At 44.6% G+C, this 25,101-nt stretch overlaps 1 protein-coding gene across 1 annotated transcript in view; it reads left to right on the top strand.

The window, feature by feature from the left end:
• LOC115166163 (cadherin-4) overlaps positions 1 to 25,101 on the top strand; it is a 363,183-nt gene that overhangs the window by 164,867 nt on the left and 173,215 nt on the right. The window contains exon 3 of the mRNA XM_029719906.1: positions 7,625 to 7,648. Within this exon, the coding sequence (XP_029575766.1) occupies positions 7,625 to 7,648 (24 nt within the window). The remainder of the gene's footprint in view (positions 1 to 7,624; positions 7,649 to 25,101) is intronic.

Raw genomic sequence — 25,101 nt, 5'->3', positions numbered from 1 at the left:
CGTTCAGCAAAGACTGAGGGAACAGAATGAATGTGCAAGCTGCTGAAGTAGTTTCAACTCTCTGGCGGTGAACTTTCTCCAGCACTGTAATTTAGAGCTTCCTGTAAAAAGGTGACGTCTTCCTGTTTGCGTGGGCCGCCTGCAGCCTGCTCTCCGTCAGTGGAGAATAACAGCAGCGCTGACCTTTCTCTCAGCAGACGGGGGGGGGAGAGAGCAACATGCATCATGCGAGATCATGACCCAACATCAGCAGCCTCTCCCTCTTGTCTTAACAAGCCCGCTAGCTACCGCTGCTAACTCACCCAGAGACACAGAGAGAAGACGTTTGTTAAAATAACTACACAACATGGAGAAGAGAGAGAATGCGAGTGTTCACGTATTACCTGTGCTTACTATCTTAAGGAGCACACTGCCTCAGGTAACTCATTGGCATGGAGTAGAAACCTGTCTTGCAAGTATATAGCTGAGCTGGTGAAAAACTAAAGGCGTAGAGGACGCAAAAGGTTTAGAAGACGACTTGATACCAACAGGACTACCTAATAGCCAGGACACTTGCAGAAAACTCTGCCTGTTGAAAGAATCCTCCCACCATAGTGACTTGACACACCCAGCCAGTGGTCTTGCTCCTCCAGAGACTTGCTACAAACACACAAGACACTTTTTCACCTTTGATAAGCATAGGTGTATTTAGCATCCCAAGATCTCAATCCAGAAGACTTTGCTAATCGAGCGATGATGAACTGGAGTGATGCAGCGGATCTTCCCCCAAAGGAAACCTGGCTGAACAAGCCCACTACGACTCTGCAGGGTCTTATAGGACCAGCCTATGGGACTACGTCACAGACATGAGCAGCCATGACACCAGCTCTATTGGACCCATTAACTTCCAGGTCAGAGGTCAAGTGTGACCGGGGGCCACCATCTGTCAATGTGTGGGTTCATAACTGGGAGTGATGTGGTGTCAGCATGGCCAGGTTCACTCAGGTGGAATGGGGGTGATTTAGTAAGGGCAAGCCACAGTAGAGGAATTTATCCTAATTACATTAAAGCTTCAATTTATCACTGTAGTGCTTAATCATCTGAGGACAGCTGCATTTGTTTATGTCTGTAGTCCTGTACATGCCTCTGGCTCACACACACACACACACACACACACACACGTTCATCATGGCCGATATGGTTTTCATTTGTCTTGATGAAGTGGTGATTAGCTATGAGGATTCTTCAGTTCAGGAGGGGTATAAAATCGAACCCAATTTCTGGCTTTAATTAAAGCTATTCCCAGGACAGCTTCTTAGAAGGCCACAACTTAAAGAGGTCAATGGGAGACAGTTTTCCAATGCACTCTAATTCACTCACACTGTCTGTGATGTATAAGCAGTCCAGGCGGACCCCCTCAGTAGCAACATGGCTCTAAACATACCATCTTTCAAAAGCAACCCACTACCAGCCCTTTTCAATAGTCACGTGTTCATGGTTTAGTATGGTAGCAGCTGGTTACAACATGTCGTAATGAACAGAAGGAACTGGTGGGATGCCTCAGAAGACAAAGGAAGGTTTGGATGCATCTCAAGTTTACCTGCTTCAGATGGATGCAGCTACTGTACATTGACCACGCACTATCCTCTGGACACACACACGCATGCATGCACACACACACACTACACAAACACACACTGTGCACCTTCAGGTCTACTGCTGCGTGTTTCTTGTGAAGCTGCAGGAAGCCCCAGCAGGCCTTTTATAAAGTGCTTTTGGGAGAAAGAGGAGAGGGGAATTGAGTGAGCAAGGAGGGGAGAGGGCACAGGAGAAGGAAGAGGATAGGGGATATGGAGAGAATGGAGCAAGGGAACATGAGAAGGGAAAGAGGGGAGAGCAGAAGGCAGAGAAGAAAGAGAGAGAATGTAGACAGAGGATAGAAAAGGAAAGCAAGGAATATGAATTGAGGGAAGAACAGAGAGGGCAGAAGAGAGTGAAGGAGATTCACACCCAGAGCCGTAAAAAGCAATTTTGAGGCTTATGTCCCCTTAAAATGGTTGTCTGCTGTCACTATCATTATCAAAGAGAGAAAGACCTTCTCACTTCTGGTCAGTCTGTACACGCCTCCAGCAACCCCTGAAATCACAACAACCCAGCTCTCCAAAACTGCTGACTATTATAAGGCCTGGGAGAGATGAGTTCTCAGGGGTGTGGCTGAAGTCTGTTTTTTTATCTCTGCTGCAAATTGATACATTTCCAGCTATGGCTACTTATTGCATTCCAGCAGAGAAAAGTTTTTTTTTTTAATCTTTTTTTTTATATTCAGACCTCATGGTTTTGGTCTATGGGTTTTGGAACGATTTAGAATATATATATATATTTTTGGGCGTTTCCCTCTTTCCTCGAGGCCACTTTTACTACACTTGTACAATGAACAATAGCCATTTCAACAATAGCCTTGAGTAGCCTTCTACAGGGCAGAAAGGCAAGCGGATATATAGGTCATGACTGAGTAGTAATCCTGGTTGACAATGAATATTACTCCGTTATTTTTTCTTCTTCTCTCTCTGTTGTTGTTCATCGTAATCAGCCAATTAAAATGCATAGATTTTTTGGAGAAAATAAATGCGTCGAAATCCCTTGATCGGAACGCTGATCAGTGTTGCAAATGTCAACACGAGTGTTCCAGCCAATGCCTGATTTAGCTTTTTAGGTCAGTCACTTTGTTAGACCACTATCCTGTGTCTTATCATTGTAGTATTACACACACAAAAAAACAAGATGCAATGTTATTGAACCTTCACAATATTTATGTCTCTCTCCCCGTCCTGCTGAGAAAAAGGCGAACAAAGACAAACGGAGAAAAACAAAAAGAGGTTGAGAATTGCAACTTAGTTAGCTGCGTATGTTTGTCATGTTGCACGTTTGTGTCCACCACTACCATGCATGCAGTCTCTCCTTTACAGGCAGGTTTTTGGGCGTTTCAGGGCTGGCGTTAGCTGTTCTTGCATAAGCCTGCTACTGAGTGGGATGACTGGGATCACTGTATTGACGAATACATAATACCCAACCCACAGGAGTGTAGTACTGGGCGTGCAGCCGCATCAAAACGCCACACACATATCCACTGGATATTAGCCTCCAAATCCATCTAAGCCACCAGCGACCAGGCAGAAAACCAGCCAATCGATGGTCTGAAGGGGGAAAAGAGCTTTACCTTTCAAACAGCCCAATATTTATCTAAACACAGGAAGCCATCACAGGGCTTTTTCATGCCACGTATTGACGTGTGTTAAGACGGAAAAGCGTTTACGCTTTGTCATCAGATAATTTCCAGCTGCTGCTGGGGAAGATCACTATCATTACAGCAGTATTGCTTCCTTCTTCCCCGTCTTGGTTATCCTGGCTGTCGAAGTAGCCATTCATGATAAAAACACACACATTTCAAGTTTCAAGTACAGTGAAATGCCTTTCTCGCAAACTCAAAACTCAACAATGCAATAATCAATAACAATGTATTAAAAAAAAAAAAAAAAAAAAAAAAACAGGAATATGAAATAAGGAAGTAAGCATACAATATACAGGATAAAATAAAAAAAAGTCTGTTTCAATACCATATTAACAGGAATACTGGAGTGATGGAGGTAGATATGTACAGGGGTAAGGGGACTAGGCAACAGGATATAAGATTAACAGAGTAGCAGCAGCTTGTATATGTGTGCTTTGTTGGAGTCTTTGGCGATTTTCCAGGCCTTCTTTTCACACTACCTGATTTTTTTATTTTTATTTAATCTTTGTTTAACTAGGCAAGTCAGTTATGAACAAATTCTTATTTACAATGACGGCCTAGGAACAGTGGGTATAGAGGTCCTGGATGGCAGGGAGCTCGGTCCCAGTGATGTACTGGGCTGTCCGCACAACCCTCTGTAGCACCATGCGATCGAGGGTGGTGCTATTGCCATACCAAGCAGTGATGCAGCCAGTCAATATGCTCTCAATGGTACAGCTGTAGAAACCTTTCAGGATTTGAGGGCCCATGCCAAACCTTTTCAACCTCCAGAGGGTGAAGAGACACTGTCGCGCATTCTTCATGACTGTGCGTGTGTGTTAGGACCATTTGAAGTCTTTAGTGATTTGGATACCGAGGAACTTGAAGCTGTCCACCTGCTCCACTGCCATTGAAACAATAACAAAGCGTTCTCTTCGCCCCTGTTTCTGTAAAAAGCTGAGGGGTAGGGCTGGAGAAATGTAACCACTCTTAAATTCATAGACAGAGCTATGGATGCAAGGACGGACCATTCAAGATATCAACATTATAGTTTTAACCATGTTTTGAGGCTGTATACTGTAGTGTTTGTTTACGTTGGCTTTGTTTAAAAACATTGGCGTAAATCTGATGGGGTACAACAGTTGAACTAAGCTCATGAGGCATTAATAAGTTATATTCTTCAAGATTCAATGGGTACGTTTCATTAATTCAGAAGTCCAAAAATGGATGATGTAAATATTCACAATGATAAAAACACACCTGTTTTCACATATGGGACGAGTAATTCACTCTCCATATCGAGTACATGTGAGTAGAGGAGAATAGGAGGCCTGCTGTTCTGCCGTCTCACTGTTTGAGGGCTTTAAACTGTATATCACTTCTTCCACATGATCGCACGAGTACTTTCCAGAAGTGGAGCGTCAAATAGTGGTGATGCATTATAGATAGTGAATAGAGGGACGATCGGGTTGAGATACCAACAGAGTCCACATTGTGTTTCTATTTTCATTAATATGATCGAGTTACATTAATATTTTATAAGATATTTTCTACTTGGATATAGAGATCTCTGTCTCTCTCTCTCTCTCTCTCTCTCGCTCTCGCTCTCGCTCTCTCTCGCTCTATCGCTGAGTGGTTAAGTTCACTCTTTCAATGAGGGATTGGGAGAGAGAACCATTTTCAAGTTGTATTAGTCGTATATACAGGATACACATGGTATACACTGTCCAACTAAATGCTTACTTGCAGGTTCCTTCTGGACAATGCAACAACAATAAGAAATAAAATAACAATACGAACATAAAGTAAATGGCTCAGTAGAATATAATAGACATTTTAGTATAAGTATAATACAGGAAGGCACAATTTATAGTCCAATATTTACACATGTATCAAGGAAGGGGGAATTGGGGGGCAAGTGTTTAATAAATTGTGAAGTATTAGCAATAGTAAAGAGTCTGGTAGCAGCAAGTGTGTGTGTAGACATATGTCAGTGTGGGTATGTGCGTGAGTGAGTGCATGGGTGCTAAGGTGCGGAGAGTCAGTGCAGGTGGTCAGTCCAGTTCAAGTGTTCAGCAGTCTGATGTTTTGCAGATAGAAACTGTCTCTGAACCTGTTGGTATCAGACCTTATGTTTCGATACCGTCTGCCCGGCGGTAAGGGAGTGAACAGCTCGTGGCTGGGGTGTGTGTTTTTTTTATGCTGCGGTACTTCCTCAGGCACCGTTCAAGTAGATGTCCTGAATGGCAGTTGTGGAAAAAGTACCAAATGTCATACTCGAGTAAAAGTAAAGATACCTTATTAATAGAAAATGACACAAGTAAAAGTGAAAGTCACCCAGAAAAATACTATTTGAGTAAAAGTCAAAAGGTATTTGCTTTTAAAAATACTTAAGTATCAAAAGTAAATGTAATTGCTAAAATATAGTTATGTATCAAAAGTAAAAGTACAGGTATAATTCATTTCAATTTCCTTGTGTTAAGCAAAGCAGACAGCCACAGTTTTTAAATGTACAGATAGCCAGGGGCACACTCAAACACTGAGATCATTTACAAACGAAGCATGTGTTTAGTGAGTCCACCAGATCAGAAGTAGTAGGGATGACCGTGGATGTTCTCTTGATAAGTGTGTGAATTGTGTGAATCAAAATGTGACGAGTACTTTTGGGTGTAAGGGAAAATTTATGGAGTAAAAAGTACATAATTTACTTTAGGAATGTAGTGAAGTAAAAGTTGTCAAAAATGTAAATAGTAAAGTACAAATAACGACTTATGTATTCCTTTAAAGTAATTTTACTTAAGTTCTTTACACCACTGCTGAATGGGTGGGAACACAGACTCAGTGATGTACTGGGCCGTCTTCACCACCCGCTGGAGGGCCTCGTGGTTGTGGACGGAGCACTTCACGTAACAGGCCATGATGCAACCGGTCAGGACGCTCTCGACAGTGCAGCGGTAGTTTTTGGAGCCAAATTTCTCTAGCCGCCTTTTAGAAGTAAAGGCGCTGTTTCGCCCTGTTGACAAGAGTGGCGATGTTGTTGGGCCATGTCAAGTCCTCCAGTGAACAAGATTCAGCCTTTATTTTTCACCGTTTATGTGTAGACCATTTTATCAACAGCACTCATGGCTGCACGGTTTCTCCAATGGAGACGGTAGAGTTGGCATGATGGAATGTGGCATGGCACCAGAACATGCCAACACCGACTGTACCAGTTAGAAGAGGGTGGCTGTGTCCAGCTAGGGCCATCTCACTGCTGTGAAGCTACCCGTAACAGACAGTCAGACGCATGTAATAACCAGCGGGGGAATATTGGCCCAAATCCTCCAGAATACCTCGCCAAACAAAAAGCAGCTAAAGCCTTAAACCTATGCCCAATCGCACGCCGCGCTGCTTTGATCTATGCCAACGCAACAATGGAGGCCATCTTTATTCTGGCAATTAGGCAAAGCAGTAGATTATCTCCCCTTTAGCCCAACCCAACGCAAATCCACCCGGATTCAATTATTACAGGCTTCCCCTGTCTGCGGCCGTTTGGGCTTCTTGGGCGTCCGGCCAGTACACAAATGTGTTCAAGGATTTGGACTACTGAAAGTGCAACAGAAAAGTTTTTTTTTTTATAACTTTTTTATAATTTATTTTCGCAGTCCTCCCGACGTGAGAAGTCTATCACATAAAAATGAAACCTTGGGAGCTTACAAACAGACTTGTGGTAAATATTTTATGTGAACAATAATCAAAATGTACTATTTTCACTCCTACTCTTCTCTCTGTTGTTGTGGCACATTGGAACCGTCCATGAAGAAGAGAGAGCCTCTACAACCCTCCCCCCTAAAAAAAAATATTATTCCCCACCTTATTGGTCCGAAGTGCCTCCCTAGGCCCAGGGAAAAATCCTGAAATGTTTTCGGATTGTGCTGTCTCTCAAGGAGCCGAGATCTTATTGCTTTACTTATGAGAAATCTCCACTCACAGTAACTTGTATAACGCGTCGCAGTTGACTGGGTATTTCAGACATTCTCTGCTCTTCACTCTCAAGGCCTCAATTTATTTAGCCCAGTGTCTTCCTCTCTCTTTCGCTCTCTCTACCTCCCTTTCCTCTTTACCTTTCTCCCTCCTTCCTTCGCTCCCTCCCTCTCAAGATCGTTCGAAGGCGACAGTGGTGGTTGAATGTGTGTGTGTTGAAGGGGAGTGCTTGTGCTGTTAGAGGGCTGAGATGAGAGACCCCCTTTTGGTTTCCCCATCTGGGCCACGACCTTGTTCCCCTCCCAACCAATCACCGACTGCCGCTGTCATCTCCGCCATTTGATGTGTCTCAGAGACAACAGCCTGTCAACTCCTAACACACTCCTCTCTTTTCTCTCTCACTTTCATCTGCAGATACCACCGTGTCATCGCGGAAAGGTAAGGCAACACATAATCAGTCACCTGTGTCCCTCCGCTGTTTGAGATGTTCCGTGTGTGTGTGTGTGTGTGTGTGTGTGTGTGTGTGTGTGGCAGCAGCAGCTGTGTGTTTGTTCTCAAGTACTGTTTATCAACACTTATGCCTGATGTGTTCGCGGTGCGAAGTCAAGGTTACTGTTCTGTACAATAGCGTTATCCCTGGATATCATGGTCCCCAAACAGCCACACCTATAGCCAATAGCATCGCTCTATACATTACATGGGAAATATATAATCCACGCTACGTGCATCACTGACGACTCATCGGTACGCTCAGAATCCTAACGTTCTTTTGTAATGTTTTCTCTCTGCGTAGCTCATCAGTCATAGCACAGTTAAAGCCTTGCGTATGTTAATGTGTGGGGGTGGGTGGAGAGAGTGATTGTGTTTCTCGGTATAACTGGGCGGTGGGGGTACGGTTGGCGGGAGGGAGGGAGGGAGGGCTGGCGCTGTCTGTTTTGATTGGGGGGGGATAATGATCAGATTGGAAGCAGACATTGTGGACAGGTCCGGGGGGCTTATTTTGAGTGGCAGAACAGTGTGGGTATATGCATCAGGACGTTTCATCCCTTTACTCTGTGTAATGAAGCTGACGGCGGAGGGCGTGCCCAAGCTTGTATCCTGTGTGATTGCACTGGATGAGAGGACAATAGACAATCAGCCGTGGTACTTTACAGTTGATACACTTGACGTTGTTCAAACTTTGTTTCGCACACTTTGTGTGAAGGTATTGTTATGTGGGGGGGGGAAGGGGGGGGCGACAGCATCTTTGTTTTCTCAGGAGAGAAGATTTTTTTGGGCAACTCAGTTACATAACGTGACACGCACTGACTTCAAGTACACTCTCAAATACACTTGATCTACAATACATAGAGCCATACCAACTATGCAGTGTGCTTGATATCCTCGCATACTTCATGTTTGGTACACACATGGTAACAGACAGAGATACACATCGGTTTTGTTAGTATGTGTGCGTGTGAGTGTTGTCAGACGGGTCTATAAAGCTAAGTGATGTGGTGCGGCTGTGCTGTGTAGTCTGATGGGTGTAGAGCGGGAACAGAGGCTAGCGTGGTGTACATCATCTCTCTACAGACACAATCCCATATGCCGGCTGCTGAAGGAGAGACACATAAATAAGGCCAGACACCGCACCGTGTGTGTGTGTGTGTGTGTGTGACACACTAATCTAGGCCTTTTACAGCTATGCTAACCCATGCACACAGGCAGACACACACCTTCTTGTAACATACTCCCTTTCTCCCTCAAACATTTACACAGCGCACTCAAATACTCTGTCAATATTTCAGCTCACGAAACATGGGACCAACGCTTTTTGTTCAGTGTAAAAAAAAAAAAAAAAAAGACACAATCAAACAAAATTGCTGAACAAAAGAAAGGCGACGTCAGGAAGAACAAAGAGAAAGTGCGTTAAATGGAGCACACAGAGGGAGCATGTTTTTGTCCATTTCAGACAATGAACACGGATAATGGGTAACACTGCTGCAGGATGGAAAAGCAGTACGGAGGCAAGTCGAAGATCAAACTAAACTGGTAGGAAATTCACATGGTTGCAAAAGAGTTAAGGAATTCCGACAGATTCTGTTTGGATGACGATTCACACTGCTGATGGACCATAGACCCCTCACCTCCATTTTTGGTCCCCACCCCCCACACTCCCCACATTCTGTTGCTCGCAGCCAGCCGCATGGGGCAATGGGTCTTAGAGTTTTCTGGTCAACAATACGACATCTAGTACAGGTCTGAGTAGAACTGCAATGCAGACAGACTCTTAAGGCTTCCCTTACCTGTCGCACACACTGAGCACTCCCAGGCTGAAATCCTCTACTTCAAGGAAGTGATGAACGCCCCAGTTACGTCAGCCCAAGTGAAGAAGGTTACCCACACTGATCCGGTGATGTCTGAGATCATAGACATTGTCACCTTGTGCTGGGGAGGAGAGCTGCCGGACAGCTTTACCTGGTGAGGAGAAACGAGCTCACGGATCAGGCTGGATGCTTGATACGGGACTTTCAAATCATCATACCGCGGCCACTGAGAAAGCAGGTGCTTGAACTCCATTCAGTTCACTGTGGCATGGTGCGAAGAAGATTGCACGCAGCTACCTTTGGTGGCCAGACTTGGACACAGCTATCGAAGAAAAGGCCAAGTTGTGTTCTGCACGTCAAAAGATGTGGAACATGCCTCAGCTAGCGTCACTACACCCATGGGACTTCCCAGAGGAGCCTTGGCATTGAGTCCACGTAGACTTTTCAGGCCCACTGGAAGATTGTATGTTCTTAGTCATAGTCGACCCAGACAGCAAATGGCCTGAGGTCGCATTGATGAAGAGCACTTGATGAAGAGCATTGATGAAGAGCGGAGAGAACCATCGAAGAGCTACGGTCAATCATCGGTCGCTTGGGATTGCCAAGGCAACTCAATAGCAATAATGACCCTCAACTTGTGTCTGAAGAGTTCCGGTCATTCATGGAATCAAACAGACAATGAAGCAAGCTATAAAATCATCACAAGGAAACAGGTCCCTCAACAGGCGTCTAAACACCTTCCTGTTGACCTACAGAACCATCCCCCCTATGCTACAACCAAAGTGGTACCCACGTCAGCCATGATGAAAAGACAGCTTCGCATGCGACTCGACATCCTGAGACCTACAAAGACTAAACAGGTTGTACATACACAACAGAGAAGTGGAGAGATGGAGCAAAGCTAAAGACAGAAGCTTCAGAGCTGGAGAGAGAGTTCTTGCTCGGAACTATTGAAAAGGTCCAAAGTGGATACCAGCAACAGTGGTCGCACAAACAGGCCCTCTGTCCTACACAGTTCACACGCCAGAGAACATAATCTTGAGGAGACACATGGCTACTGGAGACCTATCACAATTATGTGCCAGCACTTGAACACCCACTGCAGCAACCTACAAATATAGAAAATACTCCAGACTCACCAGACTCACCTAAGGAAAATGCCTACTCAGGGTACTGTTGCACCCAAGTATGGCCATACACCAACACCCCTCAGACTCAGAGAGAATGTGACTGTAGACTCACTTGTACGTCGTCATTACCCTGCAAGAGAAAAACAACCCCATGAAAGGTTGAACATTTAGTTCAGAGATTGACCTCTGACATTGGGGCAGAATACACCTCAGGGTTAAGTCTGGGAACTGAGGTAGTCTACCCTTCCTTAGTTCAGGAAAGGTTATTCTGAAAATTGCCATTGTAACATTAAGAGAACTGTTATGTTAAAAATAAATATGTTTATTTAAAGATAAAGACTGTAAAGGAAATAATATGCAAAACAGTGAATATTTACATTTTCCTTATGATGCATCAAAAGTAAAGAGGGAGGAATATGTTGTGTATTGATATTCTGGTTTGTCCCTTCAGGGCACCTGTAGCGCCCCCTTTTTTTACATACATTGGAATGCTTGGAATGTCTTGTCCTGTGAATTTTGTAACCTTTATTTAACTTGGCAAGTCAGTTAAGGACAAATTCTTATTTACAATGACAGCCTACCCCGGCCAAACCCAGACGACGCTGTGCCAACTGTGCGCCGCCCTATGGGACTCCCAATCACGGCTGGATGTGATGCAGCCAGGATTCAAACCAGGGACTGCAGTGACGCCTCTTGCACTGACATGCAGTATCTTAGACCACTGCGCCAGTCGGGAGTAAACAAAGCCTACGTTAATTTCTACTCCTGTCTCATTTCCGGTACTTATATTAGTTGTATAAGTAATACAGTGTGCCTATACAACAATCTATCTTCTATCGTTCTCTTTCTAGCTCTTCTACAGTGGCTTCCAAAAGTATTCACCCCCTTGGCATTTTTCCTATTTTGTTGCCTTACAACCTGGAATTAAAATAGATTTTTTGGGGGGTTTGTATCATTTGATTTACACAACATGCCTACCCCTTTGAAGATGCAAAATATGTTTTATTGTGAAACAAACAAGAAATAAGACAAAAAAGAAAGAGAACTTGAGCGTGCATAACTATTTACCCCCCCAAAGTCAATACTTTGTAGAGCCACCTTTGGCAGCAACTACAGCTGCAAGTCTCTTGGGGTGTGTCTTTATAAGCTTGCCACATCTATCCACTGGGTTTTTTGCCCATTATTCAAGGCAAAACTGCTCCAGCTCCAGTTGGATGGGTTCTGCTGGTGTACAGCAATCTTTAAGTCATACCACATATTCTCAATTGGATTGAGGTCTGGGCTTTGACTAGCCCATTCCAAAACATTTAAATGTTTCCCCTTGAACCACTCGAGTGTTTCTTTAGCAGTATGCTTAGGGTCATTGTCCTCAAATCTCTGGAGAATGAAACAGGTGTCCCTCAAGAATTTCCCTGTACTTACCGCCATCCACCATTCCTTCAATTCTGACCAGTTTCCCAGTCCCTGCCGATGAAAAACATCCCCACAGCATGATGCTGCCACCACCATGCTTCACTGTGGGGATGTTGTTCTCGGGGTGATGAGAGGTGATGGGTTTGCGCCAGACATAGCGTTTTCTTGATGGCCAAAAAGCTCAATTTTAGTCTCATCATACCAGAGTACCTTCTTCCATATGTTTGGGGAGTCTCCTACGTGCCTTTTGGTGAACACCAAACGTGATTGCTTATTTTTTCTTTAAGCGATGGCTTTTTTTCTTGCCACTCATCCATAAAGCCCAGCTCTGTGGAGTGTACAGCTTAAAGTGGTCCTATGGACAGATACTCCAATCTCCACTGTGGAGCTTTGCAGCTCAGGGTTATCTTTGGTCTCTTTGTTGCCTCTGATTAGTGCCCTCCTTGCCTGGTTCGTGAATTTTGGTGGGTGGCCCTCCCTTGGCAGGTTTGTTGTGGTTCCATATTCTTTCAATTATTTAATAATGGCTTTAATGGGGCTCCGTGGGATGTTCAAAGTTTTGGATATCTTTTTTAACCCAACCCTGATCTGTACTTCTCGACAACTTTGTCCCTGATCTGTTTGGAGAGCTCCTTGGTCTTCATGGTACCACTAGCTTGGTGGTGCCCCAGGCCTTTCAGAGCAGGTGTATATATATACTGAGATCATGTGACAGATCATGTGACGTTTAGATTGCACACAGGTGGACTTTATTTAACTAAAGATCTTATTTAGGGGCTTCATAGCAAAGGAGGTGAATACATATGTACATGAAATCCAAATAAAAATCTATTTAAATTACAGGTTGTAATGCAACAAAATCTGAAAAACGCCAAGGGGGATGAATACTTTTGCAAGGCACTGTATCTCTCTCTCTCGTCTCTCCTTGTCTCTCGCTTGTATGTGTGTGTTGGTAGCGTCAACCACTCATCAACCTCGCACCCTCAGATGCTCCGGCTGTCTATTTCCGATGGCAGTGTTTATCTGGCAGGTTAGCACACATGTAATTTGGATGGCTTAGTGTAGCCATCTATCTTTTTTGCAGAAGTTTACTGGCCCTAGCAGTGTGCTATTTCAGTAGCTGAATGACCACACTTCCTTCCCTAGGACCGTGATAGACAACCTCCAAACTCTGCTCACCTCGACACACTTTGTATCCCTCTCTCCCTCCCCACTCCATCTCTCTCTTTCTCTCTCCCTCCTTTCTCAGAGCCAAATTAAGTATATTTATGGCACCTGTGCTGGAAAAACACTCTCTGGGAGACGTTCCTCTAATTTCATTTTCAAAATGACAGCGATAAATTGATCAAATGGGCCGAATCGAATCAGAATCTCACGCAGGCCCATCCGTCATGGCCCATCCTTGGGGAGCTGGGGGCGTAGTTAAACCAGCCAAAACCATACACTAGCAGGAGAAAAAGAGAGAGAGGGTGAGGGAGGGAGAGAGAGGGAGGGAGAAGGGAGGCAGGAAGAGAGGATGAGTGGGTGTAAGTAGGGAAAAGGGGAACAAGAAAGAGGAATTACAAAATGCCTACTCAACAAAATGGCTGTGCAATCATTTCCTTATTCATCATAAGTTACTTAAAGACATTTTAATTTACAGAACTCTCTGGAGAAGATAAGGCCTTGCCCCACTGTGCATGTATGTGTGGGTGTCCGTGCATCCACACGTGTGTATTTTTGTGTTTCTGTGTGTACTGCAGAGGTCAAAGCTAATTTTCCAACACAGCAAAGCCTCACGGGGGAAGACGGGCTAAGTACTCAGGCTGCCGATGGACCAGCGTGATAATTCATTAATCAGAACACAAGTTAATTGATTCTGCTGCTCATCGCTCCGTTGCAGAAAGCCTCCTTCATTCAAACAGCACACAGCGCTTTATCCCTCCCTGGCCTCTGAGAGCTGCAGGTTCACACGCTCCATGCCCTCTCTATACCCCTCTGTCACTTTCTCTCCTTCACTACCCCACTCTCACACTTTAAACTCCTTCTTTCTCTCTTTCTCTTGGTCTCTCTCTCTCACACTTTATCGCCTCCTCCCTCTCTCACACTTTATCGCCAGCCTTTTCCTTCTCCTCTCTTTCACTTCCCCTCAAACAGACTCGTTAGCTCCCTTTGTCTCTTCTTCTTTTCTTTCTTCCTTTGCTTCCCCTCTCTATCTTCCTCCCCTCCTCTCTCTCTGCGTTTATCTGTGTGTGTGTGTCACTGTGCGGGCTTAACTAGGCGTGAGCATGGTAAAGCAGCTTAGCACTAACAGGGCTAATGAAGTCAGGGCCCCGGGTCCCTGTAAAGGAGATCAATGCTGCTACTCTGTTGGCTCTGTGGAGCCTGTCAGCGTTGAATGATTAGATGAATCAGTCATACAGCCTGCAAACTAGCAGACTGACACTCAGATATGTGGTAATACTAATGCTACTAAAAACATGCTTGAGTACACAGGTAGGCAGACAGAGAGGCAGGCAGGTACGCACATATATAATCTCTCACACACACACCACCCACTCTCAGCCGAACACCCAGCCCCCCAGTCTGTTCTAATTGATGATTCCAACATGGAGGGAGGGAGGGAGAGAGGGAGAGAGGGAGAGAGGGAGAGAGAAGGAGAGGAGAAACTGCAGCAGGCTAGTAGGTTGGCAAGCTGTATCAGGGAGATCTACACTCTTTGAAAAAAGGGTTCCAAAAGGTAAACCTTTTGAAGAACCCTTTGTGGTTTCAGGTAGAACCCTTTTGTGTTCCATTTAGAACCCTCTGTGGAAAGGAACCAAAGAGGTTCTACCTCGAACCAAAAAGGGTTCTTCAAAGGGTTATCCTATGGGGACAGCCAAAGAACCATTTTAGGTTCTAGATAGAACCTTTTTTCTAAGAGTGTAGCCCTCTCCTGGATGACTATACATACAAACTGCTCTACACATCCTGGTGATGAGACGTGCACTGGGTTTGACAATTTTGATTGTTGTTTTTTTGACTGGGTCTTGCTCAGAGTTATCCAACTTCCTGAAACATTACTGGAGGATCTAAGAATGGCTCTGATCCATATAACCTGAAGGAAAGTTACAGGAAAGTTACAGGGAAGTTATCTCCAATGGGAATTCAACACATGCAGTATAACATTTCACGTCTATGTTTACATGTTTGTTCAGCAGAGTGTGTAGAGCGTGTGTGCGCTTATATGTGTGTCTATAAATAGAAGTGTGAACGTGTCTTTGTGTGTTTAAATGCTAATGCGGTGGCGCGGAGCGGCAGGGGATATGGTAGGGTCAAGAAGCTGCCTCTGTCGGAGGGAAAGGAGGCAGAGGAGGGCTTGCCCTGTTAGCTAAAGATGCTAATTTACCTGTCAATTTACACAGGAAGCAGAGTGATCTACAAGCCTCCACAACACCACCACACACTCTCTCTCTCTCACGTCTTCCACTATTACTTTCAGTACATACTGACACTGCCTTGCATTCCATTCCTATATCATATTATTACATTGGTTTGTTTCTCTCTCCCTTTATTTATCTCTCTCTATCTCTCTTTCGCTCTCTCTCTCTCTTTCGCTCTCTTTCTCTTCTGTTCGATCTTCCTCTCGGAAGATCCTCCTTCTGGCGCAGCTAAAGAAAGTGTTTAATTGAAATGCACTCTCGCTTCTGCCAACGTGTGGGCCCCTAGCCAAGTCTCTCACCTATTCCCTTGCCAAGAGAAGCCTGCCTAGCTCATAGAGAGGTTGTTCTGCGGGTGGAGCCGTAGTGATTGAGTTAGGATGTGTGGACACGTCCTGGTTTTGTTTACCACTGTGTGCTGTTCTGCTGTGTGCTCACTGTGCTGCTCGGTTGCTCATCCTCCTCGGGATCCCTAGGACGAGGGATGGGAGTGAGGATTATTTTGGCTTGTTTGTTTCGAGCCTGTATTTGAGGCCCTGAGAGAGAGAGGGGTCAGCTCAGGTCTGACCCTGCTGAACCCACCCCCTCATACCCAGATAATAGGGTCCAACACTGGAAGCATTTTAAACGCCACCCTCCACAGGGTCACCAAAGACCACTTTGTCAGATGATGCCACTTCTGTGTGATTTAAGGAGTTGAAGTCGCCGCAGCTGGGGAAATGACTGCACTCTGACAGGCTGACTGTTCCTGTTTTTGGGGGTGAGACCCGTGGTGTGCCTTGTGAGCTTGGCTACCTCATGACTCAAGCGTTTCAGACTTGAACGGAGATCCTAGCACGCACGCACACACACAAACACACACAACCTTCCCAGACTTACCTGTCCTCCTCATTAAGCCTGTCTGGGCCTGGAAACATTTCTCTCTGCCTGCCTCTGACAGGAACAGCAAAGAATAGAAAAGAAAAGGAAGAGGAAAAGGAACGATAGAGACAGATCACAAATCTCTCTTACTGAATCCCGCTCTCCCAAGTTTCAACTTGCCAATTAAATGCGGGGAACATTAAGAGGTTTTTGTGGCCGGGCCAAGTTCATTTGCTGTTCTGTGTTCCTCCCACCATGGGGTAGCGGTTGGTGATTGCGACGGGCAGACTGCAATGAGAGTTTTGAGGCAAGAGGACTGGCACACTCAGTGTAATTGACTTCACAAAGACAAACTACAACTCATCAAGCCTATTGTCTCAACGTCAATGTCAGACAGGGAGGCTGTCGAAGTGCGGACATGAAGGCGTAGACCTTCGATTGGGCCATTGTCTCCTGGTTGGGAGATGTTACTTCGACGTTTACCTTGCTGCTGTTGCTGATCTTGTTTCGTTGTTGTCTCTTCAGCCACTGATGATGTCAGTGGTGGGAACAGAGCCAATCCCTTGAGGCTAATGACTCTTGTTCATGTTTGAACAACATGTTTCCCCCCAGCTCCATATCGCTCCATGTCTCCCTCTATCCCTGCCCACCCCGAGTGAGTTCGAGCTGCCATAAGTCTCTGTCTGCTTAGGGCTGGTGGACGCCACAGTCGAAGGGGCAGCCCCAGCGTGCTGGCAGTGCAGGGGAGGTGGGTGCCATATTGCACCCAGCGGGGAAGCTCCGGCGTGGGCCTGGCTCGGAAGCCAGTCCGGGCTAGCTTGGATTGGCCCAGCAGGATGGTCGTGGGAGGGTAGGCTTGAGAGGAGAGGAAGGCAGAGGAACGGAAGATGGTTGATGGATACTTCACTTTCTACTTTGGAGTCCACAGGCAGCATCCTGGGAGAGTGTATGTGAGAAGCATGGAGAGCAGACGTGTACAAACACCATCTCACACTCACACGCTCACACATACTGCACATCCACGCCTAGATAACAAAGAAAGTCATGCACAGAAACAAAATTCACACATGGAGTCTTGCAAACTTTTTACCAAATGACCCAATCAACACCATCCGGCATGTTAGTTGGTTACCTTGAACTACTAGAAGTGCGCGCTTTTTTTTTTCTTGTGTAAAATGTGCATATTCATGCGCAGACACATCATAGCGAGCTGTGCCCATAACGAGCTTCACCCTCCGCCGGCTCTGCAGTCACGCTAATTAGGCTGGCATTTTGCTTCTCCGGTTGTTGCGTTCTCTAACACTGCCTCGTCAGCCGCTCAAAGGGATGTCACCACGGTAACACAGGCAGATGGATAGTTCTGGAGTCTCTTCAGGAGAGAACCAACAAAGAAGAAGAAGAAACACACACAAACAAACACTATATGGCAAACAAACAAACAAGAAAGAAACATAGATGGATCGTTTTCCTTCTGACAGTCTGCAGCTGCTGAGAAAAGAGGAAAGCTGTGGCTTTTTCCTCTCTCAAGCTGCTTCTTTCTTTTCGGCTGAGGAGCTGATTCTGATTCAGTCCAGGAGTTTTATTACCAAATTTACGATGCAAATCCCACTTGTTCCCCGACACCAGCGAGCACAGGGAAAATGAGCCTGGGTCTGGGAGAAAATTGGGGTTTGGAACATTGCATAGCAGAAACAGGAGACCTGAGCCTGGAAGAAAAACTCGCTGTTAACAGCATTCTCCCCTTAAAGCTCTACTCCAACATTTCTTACTTTCTTAAACAACTTCACGTTATAGTTACTCAACTGTTTTATAATCCAGTCACATGAACAATTGCATGTTCAGTAAGCCACTGTGCACGTACTGTGCATATGAGACTTGATATTAGCATATCGCACCAGTCAACCATGGTAATGACATTCCTACACGGAAGCATTCCTACGCGGAAGCATTCCTACGCGGAAGCATTCCTACGCGGAAGCATTCCTACGCGGAAGCATTCCTACGCGGAAGCATTCCTACGCGGAAGCATTCCTACGCGGAAGCATTCCTACGCGGAAGCATTCCTACGCGGAAGCATTCCTACGCGGAGTCTACGTCAGAAATGACACCCTGTTCCCTTTAACGTGCACTCCTTTTAAATTGCTTTTTAAATCTTTTTTTTCTTACCCTTATTTTACCAAGTAATTTGACTGAGAACACATTCTCATTCACAGCAACGACCTGGAGAATAGTTACAGGGAAGAGGAGGGGGGGGGGGATGAATGAGCCAATTGGAAGCTGGGGATGATTACGTGGCCATGATGTTATGAGGGCCAGATTGAGAATTTAGCCAGGACACCAGGGTTAACACCCCTACTCTTACAATAAGTGCCATGGGATCTTTAGTAACCACAAAGAGGCAGGACACCCGTTTTAACGTCCCATCCGAAAGACGGCTCAAAGGGCTCTGGTCAAAATGAATGCACTATTTAGGGAATAGGGTGCAATTTGGGACGTATCCAGAGAAGTGGTTAACTATCCCATTCCATGGTGTAGCCACTGTAACCCAGAACATTCTCCACTCCAGGCCCCACGGCGTTCCCTGCCTGCCTTCTCCTAACATCCTAATATTTCAAGGATTTATCCTCCTTCCCTGGTGGGGGGTGATCCCAGGGAGAGGGATCTGGAGGTAGACAGACAGAGCTCCTCCAGGATCCAGTGGTTTCCCATGTTCTCCTGGGTTTTACTGGGGATTCAGCTAAAAGGATTCTTCCAAGGTGGGGGATCATGTTTGCATTAGAGAGAGGAGAGAGAGAGAAGCACCAGCCAAGGTAAACTATCATCTGACATGTGCAGGGAGGGGAGGAGTAGTGTGTAAGTCGTAGGAGATGGAGGAGGGGTAAGATGAAGACGTGTTTTTTTAATGAATAAGAAGCACTGCGGGAGGTCAAAGGTTAGGCAGGGGAAACATAAGAAGGGGAAAGGGGATTGATGGGTTGACAAGTGAAGCACATTTGGGTGGATTGGATGAGGGAAGAGGGGATAGGATGAGGAAAGGGCAGTACAGTGCTACTGTACCTCAGAAGAATTCACTCTCGATCGACACTTTTAATTATTGTTTTCTAACAAATATCTGAACACACTCACCGTCCTCCTCAACACTTCAACATGCATTTCCACTCACAGCAGAATAAAAGTGAAGGTGGCTTCACAATCAGACTGATTATTCTGGGCTAGGATAATTCCAAACCGAAATCAGCTCTTGACAATCTATAATTCCTACATGCCCCTGAAAAGTAAGCAAAGCTGAGCCCAGTAAAGTTGGAGACAGGCAGCGCAGGCAGGCATTGTCACAGCTGCACGCAATGCAATGCAATGCAATACAAAGCAGCTCAGCTCAATATGCATATTTTCTGTACGCACTGCGGAAATGCTGGCCCTCTAAATGGAAGCAGAATGCCTACTCGGTTGACGTGCATGTTGGCCCAAAGCAGCGTAGTCGGTGTGGCATTAGCCTAGCATTGATGGTAAAGATGACAGAGCTCTGCTATTGGAGTGACGGCTCTCTCTGTGTGTGTGTGTGTGTGTGTGTGTGTGTGTGTGTGTGTGTGTGTGTGTGTGTGTGTGTGTGTGTGTGTGTGTGTGGATGCGCTGATTTGAATGTCAACGTTATTTCTGGGGTACAGTAGACCTGGGTGAGTGCATCTCACACAGTCAGGGAGAGCTTAAAGCTTAAACGCTATGCTAAAGAGGATCACGCTTTCCTCACTTTCTTTCTCTCTCTCTCTCTCTCTTTCTCTTTCCATCCCCCACTCACACACTTTTATTCTATTTTCCATTATCCCTGGTTCCTGTCTGGTTTTTATCATCTTTCACGTCTATTTAAGGCTTGTTTGTGATAGTCAGGAAGGAGCTAGCTGAGGGAGTTGAGATCTGTGTGATGTTTACGTAGCTTTAGATTTGTTTCTGTTATTTCCCCTCCCCTATTCCCACCTGAGAGAGGGGGACAGGGTCCCTCTCCCTCCTCTCCTCCCTATCCTCTCTCTCTCTCCTCTCTCTCATCCCCCTCTCCACTCCTGCACTGCACGGCCCAATGCTCTGGAGACGGCTGGCGCGTCTCAAGCAGTATCTGTCTCAGAGAAATTATGTCCTAATCGTCCCCAAGGGAGTCACTATGGGAACGCAGTCCTTTTATGCCCATTAATACAAGAGGACTTTTGGAGGGAGGAACAAGAAGTTTCTGCTTCATGATTTATGTGGGGGTTCATGTGTGTGTCCATACATGATTACAATGTTGAGTATGCAGTTGTGAACACATTTGCAACTCTACATTATCATAGTACTGCTCTATCTATTCAGTGACAGTATCATAGAACTGCTCTATCCCTTCAGTGACATTATCATTGTACTGCTCTATCCCTTCAGTGACGTTATCATAGTACTGCTCTATCCCTTCAGTGACAGTATCATAGTACTGCTCTATCCCTTCAGTGACATTACCATAGTACTGCTCTATCCCTTCAGTGACGTTATCATAGTACTGCTCTATCCCTTCAGTGACATTATCATAGTACTGCTCTATCCCTTCAGTGACATTATCATAGTACTGCTCTATCCCTTCAGTGACAGTATCATAGTACTGCTCTATCCCTTCAGTGACAGTATCATAGTACTGCTCTATCCCTTCAGTGACATTATCATAGTACTGCTCTATCCCTTCAGTGACATTACCATAGTACTGCTCTATCCCTTCAGTGACATTATCATAGTACTGCTCTATCCCTTCAGTGACATTATCATAGTACTGCTCTCCCTTCAGTGACATTACCATAGTACTGCTCTATCCCTTCAGTGACATTATCATAGTACTGCTCTCCCTTCAGTGAAGCGTTGTCTGCTCCTGAGCAAACAGAAGCTCTCAGACTTAAATCATAGATTTTTCACTCCCCCCTTCCTGAATTCTATCATCCTGACAGGTAGGAAATCAAACAGTAATTTCCTGCAGGGAATAAACGCGCTTCTCCACTGCTCTCCATGAGGCAAGAACAGATTCACTCAGGATTAGATATTTTTTCTCCTGTAGGTTTTCACAATGATCGTTTCTTGTCTCAATGTTTCCATGCAGAGCAGGCATGAGAGAGAGACATGGGCAGAGGGAAGGCCGAGGAGATTGAAAGCTCTCTCTCTTTCCTTCTCGCTAGCTCTTTCTCTCTCTCTAGCTGCAGTTTGTGGGTGTGTAGGTGTGTAGGTGTGTGTGGATGAGTTATCAGTGTTTTCACAGAGTTCAGTGCTCAGTCTGTCAGTAGTGCTTCTTCTCCTCCACACTCTCTAAGCCACCCCAGGCCAATTAGACACATCCACCACCATGAGAGGAGATGAGCAGCTCTTAAGGCCCCTGATAGGGGAGAGGACCAATGCTAAACGCATACACGTACCTGCTCGCCAACATCTAGGTAGAATAGAACGAGGGATTACTACCCATGCTAGCTACTTTAATGGAGGGAGCAAAGAACTATTGGATAGATGATACTGTACATCAAACAATTACATCAAAATATATGGGCTATGTTTATATCTACAGTACATGCATTCATTTATATTCCCAATACTCACATAGGGTAGTTCATGCTACGTCCAGCAGTATGAGGATTTTGTCATGTTTGATATTATTCATACAGTGCATTCGGAAAGTATTCAAACCCCTTGACTTTTTCTACATTTTGTTACGTTACAGCCTTATTCTTAAATTGATGAAATACTTTTTTCCTACCTGATAATGACACAGCGAAAAGTTTTTTTTAGCTAAAACAAATGTTTGCACATTTGTAACTGACTGGCTCGATTCGGTCTTAGGTAGCAACATTTGAAATGGTGTTTTTTGCATTGGATAAAAGTAGAGACTCAGAACTAGAAAATGATATCGCATACACTACAGTTGAGGAACAATGGGAAACTAATTCTGCTTTGAAAGTTGATAAACTTGTAACCTCACTTTTGAGAAAATGGCCCTTGAAAGTTTTGGTACCTACTGGAGAGCTCTTCTTTGTCTACACATATTCATCATCGTTCACACCCTCTTAAGCTTTAGCCCCACCCATTTCATTAAGGATTCACATGTGAGGCTATGTACTAAACAACCAAAGATTTCAAGACTAAAGTCTAGCTAACACTGCAGGTGTGTTCATAAATTTAATCTGGAATGCCGTGTGTGCTCTGGACGTTCTTAAACTCAGAGCGTTGTCTGTTCGTAAATTCAGAGCGTTTCGCTCTCGAAGCATTCAGAGCGCACACTGAACGCTCTGGCCGAGGAGTAGGGTTGATCCGAGCGTTCTGACCTAACAACAGCAGTCAAGCACCCAAGCTAACTGGCTAACGTTGGCTAGCTTGCTAGCTACTTCCAGACCATAATGAGGGAACATCTCACTCGGACCATTTTACTCACCCTAGCAGAGCTGGTTAGGCTGTTTTTATGTTATCCAGAGCGTTGGTGACTGCAGCTGAGCTGCTGGCAACAATTTAATTACGTTTCTTTGCCAACTTTAACTGACACCGGCCATATTCAACGGGTGTTGAGCCTTCGTAAATTTGTCAGTTATTCTGTGCTCTGGCACACTCAGATGACAGTGCTCTGAAATCGGAGTAGATAGCCAGAGAGAATTTACCAGCTACATCTATCGACAGTTGTCGCAGTGACATCATAAACATGCTATTGAAACAGTTACTTGCATAGTGGAGTCTTTTGTTTAGACATGTAGCTAGCTAGCTAAACAATGAACCATAATCCCAACTCATAAGGTTACTACCCTGCATGAATCTGCAGGTAGCTAAACAACCAGGGTTCAATGTTAGCTAGCTAGCAATACAAATGGCTCTGAGATATGAATAATATTACTACACAGATCATACACGTAACGTTAGCTAGCTATCCAGCTAACGTTAGCTAGCTAGCTAACAGTACACTTTAACTTGAAATGAAAGGACTTTGACAAAATTTGAAATGTGTAATATCTGAAAATGTAGCTAGCTAGACTCTCTTCCCCATATACATGGATGGACACTTCTCCTTCTCTGTCACGGATGCCATGGTTGCCCTTAGTTTGAAGATGTTATCCGGACACAGGCGTTTTATATGTTCTCTTTTCTGCATATTTGCAATCAAACACCAGAATTTTCTCCATCTCCTTAGCTATCATACTGTAATTCCACTGATTTCAAAACTCGGTCCTCCAGAAAGTGGAGAGCATCAATTATGCAGTTCTACTACGTGATATTTAAAAACATTTTTTTAAACTATTTTCTACATTATAGAATAATAGTGAGGATGTCAAAACGATGAAATAACACATATGGAATAATGAAGTAACTAAAAAAGTGTTAAACAAATCAAAATATATTTTATATTTCAGATTCTTCAAAGTAGCCACCCTTTGCCTTGATGACAGCTTTGAACACTCTTTGCATTTTCTCAACCAGCTTCACCTGGAATGCTTTTCCAAGAGTGTTGAATGAGTTCCCACATATGCTTAGCACTTGTTTGCTGCTTTTAATTCTCTCTGCGGTCTGACTCATCCCAAATCATCTCAATTTGGTCAGGGCATTGTGGAGGCCAGGTCATCTGAATCAGGACTCCATCACTCTCCTTCTTGGAAAATAGCCCTTACACAGCCTGGAGGTGTGTTGGGTCATTGTCCTGTTGAAAAACAAATGATAGTCCCACGAAGCCCAAAACAGATTGGATGGTGTATTGCTGCAGAATGCTGTGGTAGCCATGCTGGTTAAGTGTGCCTTGATTTTGAAATAAATCACAGACAGTGTCACCAGCAAAGCAGCTCCACACCATCACACCTCCTCCTCTATGCTTTACGGTGGGAAGTACACATGCGGAGATCATCTGTTCACCCACACAGTGTCTCACAAAGGCACGGCGGTTGGAACCAAAAATCTCCAATTTCGACTAGAGACCAAAGGACAAATTTCCACCGATCTTCATTGCTTGTGTTTCTTGGCCCAAGTAAGTCTCTTCTTCTTATTGGTGTCCTTTAGTAGTGGTTTCTTTGCAGCAGAACTTCTCCTCTGCAGCAGAGATAACTCTGGGCCTTCCATTCCTGTGGCCGTCCTCATGAGAGCCAGTTTCATCGTAGCGCTTTTCCGGATTGACTGACCTTCATATCTTAAAGTAACGATGGACTGTCGTTTCTCTTTGCTTATTTGAGCTGTTCTTGCCATGATATGGACTTCGTTTTTTACCAAATAGGGCTATCTTCTGTATATCCCCCCTACCTTGTCATAACACAACTGATTGGTTCAAACGCATTAAGAAGGAAAGAAATTCCACAAATGTACTTTTAATAATTGTTAAATGAAATGCATTCCAGGTGACTACCTCATGAAGCTGGTTGAGACAATGCCAAGAGTGTGCAAAGCTGTCATCAAGGCAAAGGGTGGCTGTTTTGAAGAATCTCAAATAAAAAATATATATATTTTTGGTTACTACATGATTCCATATGTGGTATGTCATAGTTTTGATGTCTTCACTATTATTAAAAAAAAAACCTTGACTGAGTAGGTGTTCTAAAATTTTTGACCGGTTGTGTGTGTGTGTGTGTGTGTGTGTGTGTGTGTGTGTGTGTGTGTGTGTGTGTGTGTGTATATATATATGTATATATATAATATTTTTTATAACATTTTGTATATATATAATTTTTTTATAACATTTTCAGCAATGTATGAACATAAGATTCAACAACTGAGACAAACTGAACAAGTTCCACCGACATGTGACGAACAGAAATGGAATAATGTGT

This window comes from Salmo trutta, chromosome 28 (genome assembly GCF_901001165.1).
Source record: "Salmo trutta chromosome 28, fSalTru1.1, whole genome shotgun sequence".
NCBI lineage: Eukaryota > Metazoa > Chordata > Actinopteri > Salmoniformes > Salmonidae > Salmo > Salmo trutta.
Note: the sequence above shows the minus strand (reverse complement) of the source record. Positions and strands in the feature narration are given on the sequence as shown.